General features: G+C 39.2%; 1 protein-coding gene across 3 annotated transcripts in view; it reads left to right on the top strand.

Moving 5' to 3' along the window:
* Positions 1-14239, top strand: part of LOC109916955 (echinoderm microtubule-associated protein-like 6) — a 252063-nt gene that overhangs the window by 156598 nt on the left and 81226 nt on the right. For all 3 annotated transcript variants that reach the window (XR_007262962.1, XR_007262961.1, XM_048601482.1), the window contains exons 11-13: positions 6499-6672; positions 8632-8840; positions 13009-13166. Coding sequence is in view for 1 of the 3 variants with exons in the window: in XM_048601482.1 (XP_048457439.1) it covers positions 6499-6672; positions 8632-8840; positions 13009-13166 (541 nt within the window). In the remaining 2 variants the exon portion in view is untranslated. The remainder of the gene's footprint in view (positions 1-6498; positions 6673-8631; positions 8841-13008; positions 13167-14239) is intronic.

The following is a 14239-nucleotide window of genomic DNA, read 5'->3' as shown; positions in this document are numbered from 1 at the left end:
GCTTGTCCCCGCCTCCCTAACCTGTCCTCCCTCCCACCTATCCCCTCCTCCCACCTCAAGCCCCACCTCCATCTCCTACCTACTAAGCCTCATCCCGTCCCCTTGACCTGTCCGTTCTCCCTGGACTGACCTATCCCCTCCCTAACTTCCCACCTACATTCCCCTTTACTGGCTCCATCCCCGCCTCTTTGACCTGTCTGTCTCCTCTCCACCTATCTTCTCCTCTATCCATCTTCTATCCACTTCCCCCTCTCTCCCTATTTATTTCAGAATCCCATTCCCCTCCCCATTTCTGAAGAAGGGTCTAGGCCCAAAACATCAGCCTTCCTGCTCCTCTGATGCTGCTTGGCCTGCTGTGTTCATCCAGCTCTGCACCTTGTTATCTCAGATTCTCCAGCATCTGCAGTTCCTACTATCTCTTAAAAGGAATAAATATGTGCTGGCCGGGATATGTATCCCAGGGTATTGAGAGAGACAAGGGAGGAAATATCCAATGTCTGGGCAGTAAGTTCAAATCTTCTTCGACCATAGGTGAGGTGCTGAAGGACAGCCCACATTGTGTAATTAGTTAAAAAGGAAGAAAGGGACAGACTAGGAAATTACAGGCCAGTCAGCCTAGTTTCAGTGTAGAGAAGTTATTAGAAAGGATTCTGTGGGACTCAATATATCGGCACTCGGAGAGACATGAATTAATTTAGGAATAGTTGGCATAGATTTATTAAGGGAATGTCATGTTTGACAAATTTGATCAAATCTTTTGAGGAGGTAACCAGGAGTGTTGGTGAGGGTAAATGCATTTGATGTGATCCATACTGACTTTAGCAAAGCTTTTAATAAGGTCCATTCTAGCAGATTGGTCATGAACATAAGATCCCATGGAACAAAAACAAAGTTGCTGGAAAAGCTCAGCAGGTCTGGCAGCATCTGTGAAGGAGGAAACAGAGCTAACGTTTCGGGTCCGGTGGCCCTTCCTCAGAACCCATGTAAGCCTATTTGCCAGCCTACTAATTTTCATGTCATCCATGAACTTCTTGATCATACCCCCTCCATATAAATCCAAATTATTAATGTACATCATAAACAGCACTGAGCCATTTGGAACTCCATGGGAAACAGACTTCCAGAAGAGAAACATCCCTCTACCATTACCCTCTGCTTCCTACCTCTCAGCCAAATTCAGATCCAATGTGCCAATGTGCCTTGGATCTCTTAAGGCTGTTATTCTCTTAACCAGCCTGCCATGATAGACCTTGTCAAAAGCCTTGCTGAAGTCCATGTAAACCACATGAAATGCATTACCCTCATCAACAGGCCTAGTAACCTCCTCAAAATATTTAATCAAATTTTTCAAACACAACCTTTCTTTAACAAATACACTACAAAGTACTTTGGCAGTATATTGTTCTAAGGTGGCAAAGTATGACAGCCAATTTTCACACAAGATCCCACAAATATAAAATTATTGAATTCCTTATGTTAATTATCAAGTAACACAGATTAATAACATGGATTTAGTTTACTTAAAAATGTCATGCATATTTATTTAACAGCTCAAACTACAACTTTCAGTTAAGTATAATCACATTTGCCACCTGCTTCTAGCTTGTTCCTACATGACTGTGTATGATATTTGGTAATATGAATACATATTGTTATTTGGTTGATTTACATATCTAATTCTTAAAGCAACACGGCTCTTAAAGCAATAATACAATCCCATTCTTCCATGAACAAATTACATGCACCCTATATAAATTTTATGATAGTTGTGAAATTGCTTACAAAGGAATAACAATTGAAAATGTTATGAGTTTTTGTCCAAGAGTCTATATACTATATATTTGTTTTGACAATATTTCTGGGTCTTGTGATGGTGTAACTTTCCGGCGATTTAGACTTTGCACTGAGGTGTTCTTGACTTGTAGGTGTGTTGGAATCTTACTTGCTGTTAGTGTGTTGACTGATTGCTATCCTGATGGTTTTCCATACCTTAATATTCGAAACTATTTTTATGTATGTTTTGTGCACCGTTCTAGTACTGCACAGTTTCCTGTGTTAGCTTCTGTCTCTCCTTAATGTTGCTCAGTGTTATGACTTGTTGAGAGCCTAAACAGCTAATAGCCTGGCAATGTTGTCCTGGGTTGGCCTCTGCTGGTGACATTAAGCCCATGTCCAGAGATATAGACACTTTGAAACCACGTTTGTAGTAGACGTTCAAGTCACAACTCTGTAGTTTTACAAGAATTCATTGTAGTCTAGGTGGTGCACTTGTAGTGATTTGCACCAAATCATTTCAAATTCTTTATAGTTGATTTCCACGGTGAATTACTTTCCAAATAGGTATGTATGGAATCTTGCAATACGCAACACCAGAGCAAGTGTGTCATGTTCTATTGTGCTAATGGTGCTTGCTATAGAACTTTGAACCCAAATACAGTTGGTTTGCCGTATCGGATGATGCACATTTCTTTCTGAAACGCATTGACTTCCAGGATTGTTTTCTTCCTTGGATTATAGAACTATGGATACAGTTTTCTGCTGATATTTGAGACTTATTTGAGTCATTTGAACACTTGGTGGTGGCCCACCCGCCATTTTTTGGTATGTCTTTTAAGAGTTCCTTTATAGATGGTGCTTTATTGAAAAACATTGATATGTATAGTTCTGGATATTTAAAATCCCTGAGACAGCTCTACAGGTCTTCTTTGTCTTGGGAAGTAGGCATGTGTCTTATACCTTCAACTTTGTCTGATTCGGAATGGATTCTACAAGCTGAATAGATAAAGCCAAACAAAAAAATGATTTGACCTAAATTGACTTCTTGCCTTTGAACTCAAGCAGTGAACAAATCTTTTGTAGTGAACTGACTCCATTAGTGAGTGTAGATTTTGATAGTATTTTTCTTTAGATTTGCCAATCACCATAGTAACTTGGGCAATACATTCACATTCAGGAATATTTTCTATATTTCTATCTATATGCTGCTACAACACATCCTGACAAATACGTTGAAAAGTAGTCTAATAGCAGTATCTTCCAAATGGCATTCTGAGGATTTCTTCAGATTCCTTTGCCAAGTGAACCATGCAATGTCCATCTTTGGCATCTGTCTTGGAAAATATTTTTATCTCCTACAAATTTGAGATTCAATTCCTCTAATGCTGAAACTTTTGTTTGAACAATGTTTACATGTTTTGGGTCCAAACATACCGTGATTGTGCCATTCTTCCTCAGCATGTACATAATAGAACGGCACCAGTCTATATACTGATATACACAATGGATCATGGCATTATGTTCCATGTTATCCAATTCAGTCTTAAGCTTCTCTTGTATGTGAGCTGCACTTTCTGAGATTGACAAAATTACTTCTTCTCATTGTACAATTCGGCATAAACTTTGAATGTTTCTATGGCATTGAATCTGTCTGAGTTAGTCCTGCAACAATTATACCCAATGTGAGGATTCTTGATCTCTTCTGCTGCAGTTGACATTTTAGTGATGTCATGCATGGTCAAATTTTGTTGGATCCATGCTGATAATCTTGCTGTTGCTGGTCCACTTGTGTCAACATTTGTGATTGTACCAATGCAAGGATATGAGTTACTTTGTATACAGTTATTTTTGCTGTTGTAGATTGTATTGTTAACTTCCAATAATACAGGTACATATCTTTCAGGATTCTAACTGATAGGATGCTTGCACTATCGCCCCTATCAACTTTGATCTAGCACGTGTGTTTGCTAATTTTCTTTAGGAATGTGAGGTTAATAGTGGGAAAAGATTCTAACTGTTTGATATAGCCTACATAAGTGTCACCTTCAATGTATGGAACGCATGTTCACCTTCTGTTTCCATCTTTACTCTGGTCAGTCTGACTGCTCATGTCATGTATGTGCTTGTATTTATGTGGATCACGAGTTGTTACTACCAGCATGTTGTACATGCTTTTTTGTTTGGTTGCACCCTATTGTAGCCTCTGGTTATATCCTTGTAATCAGACTTCTTGCATAGGTAGCCTAGTGTCCAGATGGCTCTCAAAGATCTTGAAATACATAACAGTTTCATGGTGGGTGCAACAAACTGGACTTCCCACGTGGTTTGCTTACTTTTCCTGCATTAGTAACTGCACTGTGCTTGCAGATTTTGGTTTTGGCTACAATGGCTCCATATTTTCTGCCATCTGTAAGCAATATGTCAGTGTCATGACCTTTCTCTCCAAGAGGTCTTTTTGGAAAATTCGATAGATGTTGAAAGTACGACAAACTGTATAACCTACTCACAGGGTTCAACATCTGAAAAATCACAGTCTTTGCCCCTGTCACAGTACCTACTGACAAACTGATCAATTGATTCTTGTAGCTGTTCTGCTTGGAATTCTAAAGTTTATTTTTACACAAGGCTGATTTTCCACCACTTCTCATAGCTTAGCAAGATCCATATGATCCACTTGAGATAGGCCAGAAATGTTTCCAATGACTACCTTATTTTCACTGCTTGCTTATCCTGCTTTTCAATCTAAAAAGGATAGCTCCAATGTTTGCATAAAGAACCTAAACTTGTATATGATGGGTGTGGCCTTCATTAGTCATCTTTCTGATGTTTCTTGCTTTCGAAAATGGGAATTTCTAGTGCTGTTACGACTGTAAGGTTACTATCTCACTGCTGCAAAGATTCAGCAGTGGTGTTTCTGTTTTTTTTAATTCCGTCCTGTGGTGTTTTTAGAGCATAGGTGTAACTTCTTCACTGTGTCAAGACCTATCTGAGGCCATCTCTTGTGATATTCAAACTTGTGTCACCCCTTTGTTTTTAAGAAAAATACCCAGCACTGATCACCATATCTTATTTCCTATGTTATTGATAAGAATACAGATTTAGAAGCGTGGGGATTCAGTGTATTTGAAAATCTCATGAAGACTTTGGGCTATAACTTTCTCTGCAGATAACTATATTTTTAACCTCCTTCTGCTAGACTGCATATAGCAGTCGGTCATGTTATTACATTCTGGTGCTTGACTCATTAGCATATCAAGATCTTAAAACAACTCAGCTCTTAAAGGCAAAATGTGGAACCTCTCTGTCAATACTGCACTGAAGTGTCATTTTAGAGTATGTGCTGAAATTTCTAAAGTGGGGCCTGAACCATAACAGGCAAACAGAAAGAAAGATACAAAGAAGACAGGCAGTCAGGCATAGAGCAATGTAGCTATTGTCACAAAAGCGGAGAAGCTGTAGAAATAATTAATTTCTCAATGCAATCATTGTCGTAATGCATAGAATGTTCTAACGTAACGTTCTGACAAAGAGACAAGGTTGTAAAGGAGAAATCCTAAGTGTTCCATTCTTAGTTTGTGTCCAACTTTCAAATGATGCTAGGAGATTACCTACCTGCTTTCACCCCTCACTGTGACTATTTATGCAAAATATCCAAAGAAGCTATCTGAATACTTGAGTGAAATACCACTGCTTCGTACCCTTAAATTTGGCTCACTATCTCCTTAACTCCTGTTGAACTCTTAAAATCTTCACTATACTTAATGTCAATGCCCTCCCTTTAGCTGTATTATATAATAAAGCATACTAACATACTTGCAAGACAGTGTTGAATTGTTCATGCGATTATTTAATTTATTTAGGTGAATGAAAGGAGATACAAATGATGTTGTAATTTATTTTTATGGCACTTCAAATATGGAGTTAGTATTCTCATTGTGTTAGTGTTTAGTCCTGTTATGTATTGTTTAAGACTAGAAACTATTTCCTTATTGTGCTTTGCAATCACTTCATAATGTAAATTTCATTTGAAATATGTGTCAATTATTTAAATTGTGGTCTTAATTTAACAAGATAGTTTGAATAATAAAGTTTCATAAGTGATAATAATACCCATGTCATGCTTATAAGTTGGCTTCAAATCAGAATTTTGCTTTTCTTAAAAGCACATCTTACCTTGTGTCCATTTTGCTTGTTTAATTTGTTATTGTTATTTTTCCTTGGATTCTGTTGTATAATGCCTCAAGATCAGAGGTATAATTTATCTAGGATCAATATTTCCTCATTTGCACTTGCTGTCTCAATGCAGGTGATATTGCAGATATATCAGGTAAGTTTATCAGCTCTTTCACTTTTCCAATGCCCACTGTTCCTTCACCGTTCCATCCTTATATTTATTTGTGCAGCTTCATTGGTTCCCTCGTGAAACTGTCACAATGTATTTGCTTATAAAGCAGATACGTGTGGTTGTGCAACTTATGATTTTGTTCTCAGTTCATTGCAGTGCTTCATAGATAGCATTAGGATAATAAGCCTTTATTGTATGTTTCTTGCCTGAGCTAGATTAGTTGACTGTGAATGGATCTTTTTCTGAGAAGATTCAAATAATTAATCAAAATATTTATGCAAGCTACTGAAAGAAAATCACCTTCAAGTTTTAAATATTTTTGTCTTGTTATGTCTATACTTCCATTTTGATGTGTGCAATATTTCTCAAATTACTAGGGACAACTCCATCCATTCATGTGTGGGATGTCATAACCAAGCAGACGCTATCTATTCTCCGTTGTTCCCATAATAAAGGTGTCAGTTATGTTAACTTCAGTGCCACTGGCAAGTTGCTGTTATCAGTGGGTGTTGACCCTGAACACACTATCACTGTTTGGAGGTGGCAGGAAGGTAAAGTTTAAAGCTTATTATAATTAAGAAGTTATTAGTTATATTTATTCTCTTTTACAAAGCCATTGACCTACATTCATTCATTTATTTATAATGATGATAGTTAAGCAAGCAAATAGTAGATTCTGCACTACTTGCATCAATGCTTTATTTGACCTCAAAAGCAGAAGGCAAAAAATAATTAACAAGATATCTCGTCTTATATTTCCATCAGTAACAATGGAACAGAGACCATTTGGTTTTTTCTTTTATTCTGTTATTTTCTCACTTTCTGCCTGGTTAATTTCTGATTTTGATAAGAATTTGTTGCATATCCGTCAAGTCTAATTGGCACAAAATTGAATGTATTTGATGTTCAGCCATCCAAGTGAGATCTGGGTAAACCCCATAAAATCCTATTGAGTTTTTACAGCTTTAGAATCATTCTGGACTCTTAGAATGAATGCTTTGTCGTTTTTTTTTCCAATATCTACCATCTACTTGAATTCTTCTCCCAACTACTTTACCCTCATCTTCAAGAATAAGTGCAAGCAGCTTAAGAACATCTTGTCACAAAAAATGAAAACTATCTATTATTTCGCCCTTTCCCCTAACCAATAAGCTAAATGGCCTTAGTTCTCCCATGCTCAAATCCTGAACTCAAGTCTTTCTCTAGCTTCTCTCTTACCTCCCCTACATGTTCTCTGAACATCTGCTACATTAAATGCAATCTCTTTCCATTTCCACCAAACTGATGACCGAACAGCTAAAATCCCATTCCATCCCCATGCGAGCTGAAATTGTAAAGACTTACCATGGTAGAGTCAACTTCTGTTTCAACTCCATCATCATTACCCTCCTTAAATATACCCACAACCACTGCCTGCTGGACTTGTAGTCAATGCTCTTTTCCTTTACAAATTTTTCCACGAGGAAAGGGTGATACAGAGCAGTCCAACTACTTGGAGCGTTCTGCGACAATGAGGCCAGGCCCATCCTTCATAACTACAAAGTACCTTATCCCTCTCCAAGCACTATTCCTTCAGTCTACAAACCTAGTTCTGGAGCAGTCAAACATATATCCATGATCCTTGTCTCAGACGTGGTGACTGAGCTGACTTCTCCCAGAATCCAACTGGGTCGCTTCCCACCAGCACCATCTGTAACGGGAAGGATGCATTCATGTCATGGGTCATGGGAGAAACCTAGAGGGTCTCCAGAAGCAATTGATGGAATGAGACCTCCATGTAAGCCACGTTTTGGCCCTCAACTCCAGACCTTCTCCAAAAGACTTGACATCAGTCCTAACAAATAGCTGGTGAATGCTTAGTCATTGCACATTAATCTGCAGTGACCCCCATATACCTTCAGAAATTCAATTTTTATGTCCTTATTGATGATTCACAACTGATCACTAGAAAGCAAAATTCTGCAACTTTAGATTTATTTTTGAAAATCAGGCAATGTGGTGATAAAGAAATGCAATCAGGTAACTAATTTACACTGCATTATTTCTTCAGTTGGATAAAACTGGTAAGGAAAGATTGTTTTGAGTTCAAATTTCTTTTGTCATGTTGTAAGTCCTCGAGGGTGGCACGTTGGCGCAGTGGTTAGCACTGCTTCCCCACAGCACCAAGGATCTGGGTTTGATTCCAGCCTTGGGAGACAGTCTGTTTGGAGTTTGCACATTCTCCGTGTGTCTGCGTGGGTTTCCACCAGGTGCTCCGGTTTCCTCCCACAGTCCAAAGATGTGTAGGCTAGGTGGATTAACCACCTAAATGCGGGGTTATGGGAATAGGGTGGAGGGGTCGGACTGGGTCAGATGCTGTTTGGAAGGTCAGTGCAGTTAGGCCGAATGGTCTCTTCATGCACTGTACAGATTTTATGAACAAAAGGATGCATAAACAAGCTACTTTATATCAGACAGAATTTCTCAACTGGAACAGATTTAATCAACAACACTATTCTTGTTTGTTTTAGGTGTCAGAGTTACCAGCAAATGTGCCCACAGTGAGAGAATTTTTGTGGTTGAGTTCCGTCCAGATTCAGATACCCAATTTGTATCTGTGGGTATAAAACATATAAAATTTTGGACCTTGGCTGGTGGAGCGTTACTTTCAAAAAAAGGCACCATTGGAACTGTCAATGATGCAAGGATGCAAACCATGCTATCTGTTGCCTTTGGTGCTGTAAGTATTGTTTAATAAGATAACTAATAATTAAATAATTAATATTATTTGATATTATGAGAAATGAGTAGAATTATATATTGAAAAACTAATAATTATCATTTTAAAATATGTTTCCAATCCAAGACTCTTCTGCAATAAAACTTAAGCAGGAATATGTTGTATTTTCTTCTCCATGGCTGGAATTTATTGTTTTTTATAAGTAGTGGCAACAATCTACGTGATATTAAAATATGTCTATATATGTTTCTTGCCTTTATCCTTACTTTCATTTGTCACTTTTATGTTATTTCCTGCTTCATTTATCCCTATGCCCATATTTATAATAAGAAATGTTTAATTAAATTTATTACATTATAATTTTATCCTCCAGTTGCTAGTTTTGCCTCATACACAAGAACACAGGAAATAGGAGACAAGACAGTATGAACCACCGAGCCTGCTCTGGTTTTCAATATGGCATGGCTGAACCAGGGCTTCAACTCCAGTCTCCCACTTGCTCTCCATGTCCTTTGATTCCCTGAGCGACTAAAATCTATCTATCCAAACCTTAAATCCATTCAGTTATAGAGCATGCACAATCCTCTGGGGTGGAAGATTGCAAAGAATCACAACCCTTTTAGTGAAGCAACTTCTTATCTCAACACTAAATGATTGCCCCCTTATTCTGAGTCTGCGCTGTCATTTTTTGGAGTCTCCCCACATTGGAAACAATCTGTCAGAATCTACCTGATAAAACACCTTCAGTATCTTATATATCTTCCAACCTTCCAGCTTGTACACAATAAGTATCTCCCACGTCCCAAGTAAATGTTTCTGATCCTTGCTGTCAAACTGAAATATGGATCAGCGTATTGGGAGGCAAACTGTGCTGTTATTGTCATTTTCCATAGTGTGGCCAATTAATGGCCAGAGGTTGCACTTCTCATTCAATGAATAATGGAAGGTGGTGTCTCAAGTCTGAAGGCCCAATCAGAGGCCTTTTACATACTTTTTGCTATTCAGCTATGGCATGCACACCATCTAAACGTTGTTCAACACAATCACTGAATATTCTGTTCCCTTTGTTGCAAAACAAGGTAACACACAATAGAAGGGGACAGAACTGCTAGGGGACAGGACACCTGCATCTCGTAAGGTCTAGAGAGCAGGAGGTGCTTTGCACCTTAGGGCTGAAAGCAACAGAGCCTGTAATGTCAGGAACCACTGATGACATTGAGGAAAGCCTTATGTCCTTTCTCAAATCCCAGCTCATCATAATTGCGCTGTCTGACCTCATACTGCAGATGGTATGACAATGGATCCCTTGCTTTCCTATCCCCCCTCCACCCTACTCCTCATTCCCTTATCCCAACCTTTCCTTTTCTGATTTTCTGTTTTCAAACACTGTAGAATTGCTGCCTGCCTGCAATAATTGCACAGAGGCCGGTATCCTGTCACCAAGTCACCCTCTATTTATACTTACTCAGTACATGGGCTCTGACCAGCCAGCTCAAAACCAGTCGCTCAACTGAGGAGACCTTCTGAACCCCCTCTCCATATCTGTCAGCCAGAGATCCTGTTATTCAAAATAGTCACTCTTGCTCCCCATAGTAATATGCCATCCTCTGCAGTGATCTGGTCTTGTCGGCCCCAGAAAAGTTTCAATGCTGATTGCAATAGCCCTTCTGTTTCCCCCCAACCACCAGCTGTTTTAGTTTTCCTAGGACAGGATCTTTTTGTGCCCACAGTCGGATATTGCCCACAGTGACTGGAAGGGCATCCTGAAAGTTTAAAACCAGAACTGACTCTTGTCGGCAGGCACTACCAGTGGAGTATCTGGCAGTGGGAAGCGGCTCAGGCATCTGCATTTGTCACTTGGCCTCCTGGACGGTGTGCCAACTTGTAATTGCACACATTGAGAAAAAGGGCCCACCGCTGAATTTGATCAAAAGCCATGGGCTGTGCAGTTTTGTCTTCTTTAAGTAGCCCTAGCCAGGTTTTGTGGTCCATTACTATGACAAATTTCCATCCGCAAAGGCATTAGTGGAACTTTCACCCACCAAAGATGACTGCCAAACTTTCCTTCTCTATCTGGGCGTATTTGCGATCAGCATCAGCCAAAGTCCAGGAAGCATACGCCATCAGCTGTCCCTCTCCATTGAGCCACAATGAGGCAACACTACCCCGATACCATACAGGGAGGCATTGATTTCAGCATCACCTCTCGCTTGGGATCATAATGGGCCAATACCTTAGATGACGATAGCTGCTTTTTCACTTTCCTACAAAATTACTTCTTGACTACGTGACAATTTCCAAGGCTGACCCTTTTTCAATAATAGGTTTAAGGGTGTCAAATTGAAGGTCAGGTTATGTAGGAATTTCCCATAATAATTCACCAACCCAAGAAAAGACCTAAGACCTGGGAGCTGGGGCACCTTTGATTGTCCTCACTTTATTTTCGAATGGATGTAACCTGGTTGTGTTGACTCTGTAGCCCAAGTAAGTTACTTGGGGCACCTGGAACATTTTTCCCTTCTAAGGGGTATGTCCATCTGGGAGAGACATTTAAACGCAAAGTCCAAGTTCTCCAAGTGATCTTTATTGATCTTCCCGGTTAGTAGCCCTTATAAAATGTTCTCCATGGTCCACCGGAAAAGGGCACAGGCTGATGATACCCCAAATGGCAGTGTTGTATAATCGTGGCTCATGTCCAGCTTGAAGAAGAGCCTCCCTGCCAGTATTGCATCTATGCAAAGGGTTGGGTATTTATCCAGCTGCAAGAAACAGTTAACCATTTTGCTTTGCTGAAATAACTGCACAGAGGCTAGTATCCTGTCACCCAGTCACCCTTTATTTACATATGCACAGTACATAGGCTCTGACCACCTAGCTCATAGCCAGTCCCTGGACTGAGGAGACCTTCTGAGTATCCTGTTTATATCTGTCAGCCAGGGCTCTCTGATTGGCCCAGGTTAACAACCCCAGTCAAGGATCTCACAGTCAATGAAATCCACCTGGCTCTGGTTCCTATCACTACACTTCCAACCACATCATACGCAGAAGGAAGAAATACAGCAACAACGCAGCACTTATGAAAAGGCCTCAACACTGAATCTAACACTTGTAACCACAACTCTGATACTGGCATTGCACATACCTTAGTGGCAAATATGGAGTTGTGATCTGCACACGGTGAACCATCATGCGCAGGTTGGCTACAGCCAGGCCAAGGATGAGAGATAGTTATATGCCAGTTCATTATAAGATTAGAGCGCAAACAAGTTCTGCTCCAGTGGACTGGAGATTGCAGCATACTGGAGAATGCTTAAAAGGATGCACACTTAGATGTATTGGCTGGTCTGCCAAAATCAGTGTCAAGGAACATGGAGGAGTCTGACTTCAACTTTTCAAAGTACCTCACAGAGAGTTGCCCTCTTTGAAGCCTCTGCTGCATCTCTGTATCATGCCTCCGACCCAAAGACATTGCAACTGCACCTCTTTAAGTGTTGAAGCTTTGTGTGGGCAGATAACAAATCCTTTGCCATCCCTGCAATGATGCAGTAACACTTCCTGCCAAAAATATTCTACAGTATTTATAGTGACTTTACAAGAGCAAGGATTATTTTGAATAGCCTTCCCTGTAATTTGAATGTCTCGTCCTGTAAATAATCCAATTTCCAAATCCCTGATGATTCTGGACCTGTATTATTTAGTGAACGACAAGCAAATGTGTGGTATCGATCTACGTGGCCCAAGTCTGCAAACAGACCACCAAATCTGCCAGCCTTAGTTCAGAGGTTTCTGGTGCATGCATGGGATACAATTCCAAGCACCCTTCCTAGAATGGGATGCTATGCTAGAAGTGGCTGTTGGAGCAGCACATCCAACTCAGCCTCAGTTTGTCTCCAGCGGCACCACTTTTCTGAATTTCATGCTACAGGGATTTAATTCCTGTTTGCAACATCCCAAGAGAATGACTACTTATTTAAAGATTTCAGACAAAAATAACAATTAAGCAGCTGATGAGATATGTGTTCCATGGCAGATACACATTTTTCCATTGATAGAGCTCAAGAAAAATTGTCAAGCTACAGTATTTGCCTCTGATTGAACTAAAAATATTTATGAATGCATTATAAAGAGTTTACTTATTTACTTTCTAATTTATACCTCCTATTTATAGAACAATCTTACTTTCACTGGTGCCATAAGCGGAGATGTATATGTCTGGAAGGATCACATTTTAATCCGAGTTGTAGCAAAAGCCCATACGGGACCTGTTTTTACAATGTACACAACATTAAGAGATGGCTTGATAGTTACTGGAGGCAAAGAAAGACCGTAAGATTCATTTTTAGATTTGTAATTGGTTTATCTACAACATATTTAACCTAATGAGATTACCTTAAAAACTCTTCTAATGTTTAACATTAACATGTGTTTAATTCTATTAGTAGATTAACTTTCTTTCCAATAATTCTGTTTGCAATCTATGATTTATAAGATTTGTTTGCAAGACCTATAAAAATTAATCTTCTGTGTACACCAGCAGGATATCTATTTTATTTTTTTTGAATCTCAAAGACTGTTACATTTTGCTTGCACAGTACAATGTAGTGCTAACCATTAGGAAGGTGCACCTACTTAACTGAATGTGGAGTTGCTCGAACTAGAAGTAGACACAGGTTTCTCCCTACTCCCAACCATCAATTTCTCCCCCAGTCTTCCATCCTAATGACGTTAAGTAGCTCAATATAGCCACTTTTAATCCTAAGATAATATCCCTAGTGCCCTGATTCATTTCTCATTGCACTGGTGCCTAATATCATTTATCAGTTGAAGTGCCATTCTGTTTTCTGGAAGGCAAGAATGATCTCCAACTGGAACATCAGTGCTTAGGAGTGTACACTATATCAGTGTTGGGTAGTTGTATCCAGCACTTAAGAACTCGCACATTTTATGTCTGATTATATTTGCACTAATTGTTCAGTTTTGATATCTGTTGGTGTCAGGTTACTTGCAATCTTTTACTGTTTGTGGTCAGTCTATCACATCTCCAAACATATTTCTAGAAGCTATTCGTTTTTAATCCTTGCCATTTTAATTTCAAATTCCAAAAGGGGAAGGTATTCTGTAAATTCATTTCGAACTCATGTCCCAAAAAAAGAACATCTACCATTCCCTACAAATGAATTATCATATCTTTAGGAGTTGTTCAAGTACTCCTTTTTTCCTTTGTCATATGTTTTCCCCAAATATGTTTATAAACTCATTTAAAAATGTCTTTTAAAATTAATTCAATTAGAACTTGATTACCACCTAAGGCTCTCCAGCCTGAGATTTCTTGACATTTTCTACCTTTCTCCTGCATTCCTCTTTATTTTAGTAATATAATAAATCATGTGGATTTTCAA

This window comes from Rhincodon typus, chromosome 9 (genome assembly GCF_021869965.1).
Source record: "Rhincodon typus isolate 14 chromosome 9, sRhiTyp1.1, whole genome shotgun sequence".
NCBI classification, from domain to species: Eukaryota; Metazoa; Chordata; class Chondrichthyes; order Orectolobiformes; family Rhincodontidae; genus Rhincodon; species Rhincodon typus.
Note: the sequence above shows the minus strand (reverse complement) of the source record. Positions and strands in the feature narration are given on the sequence as shown.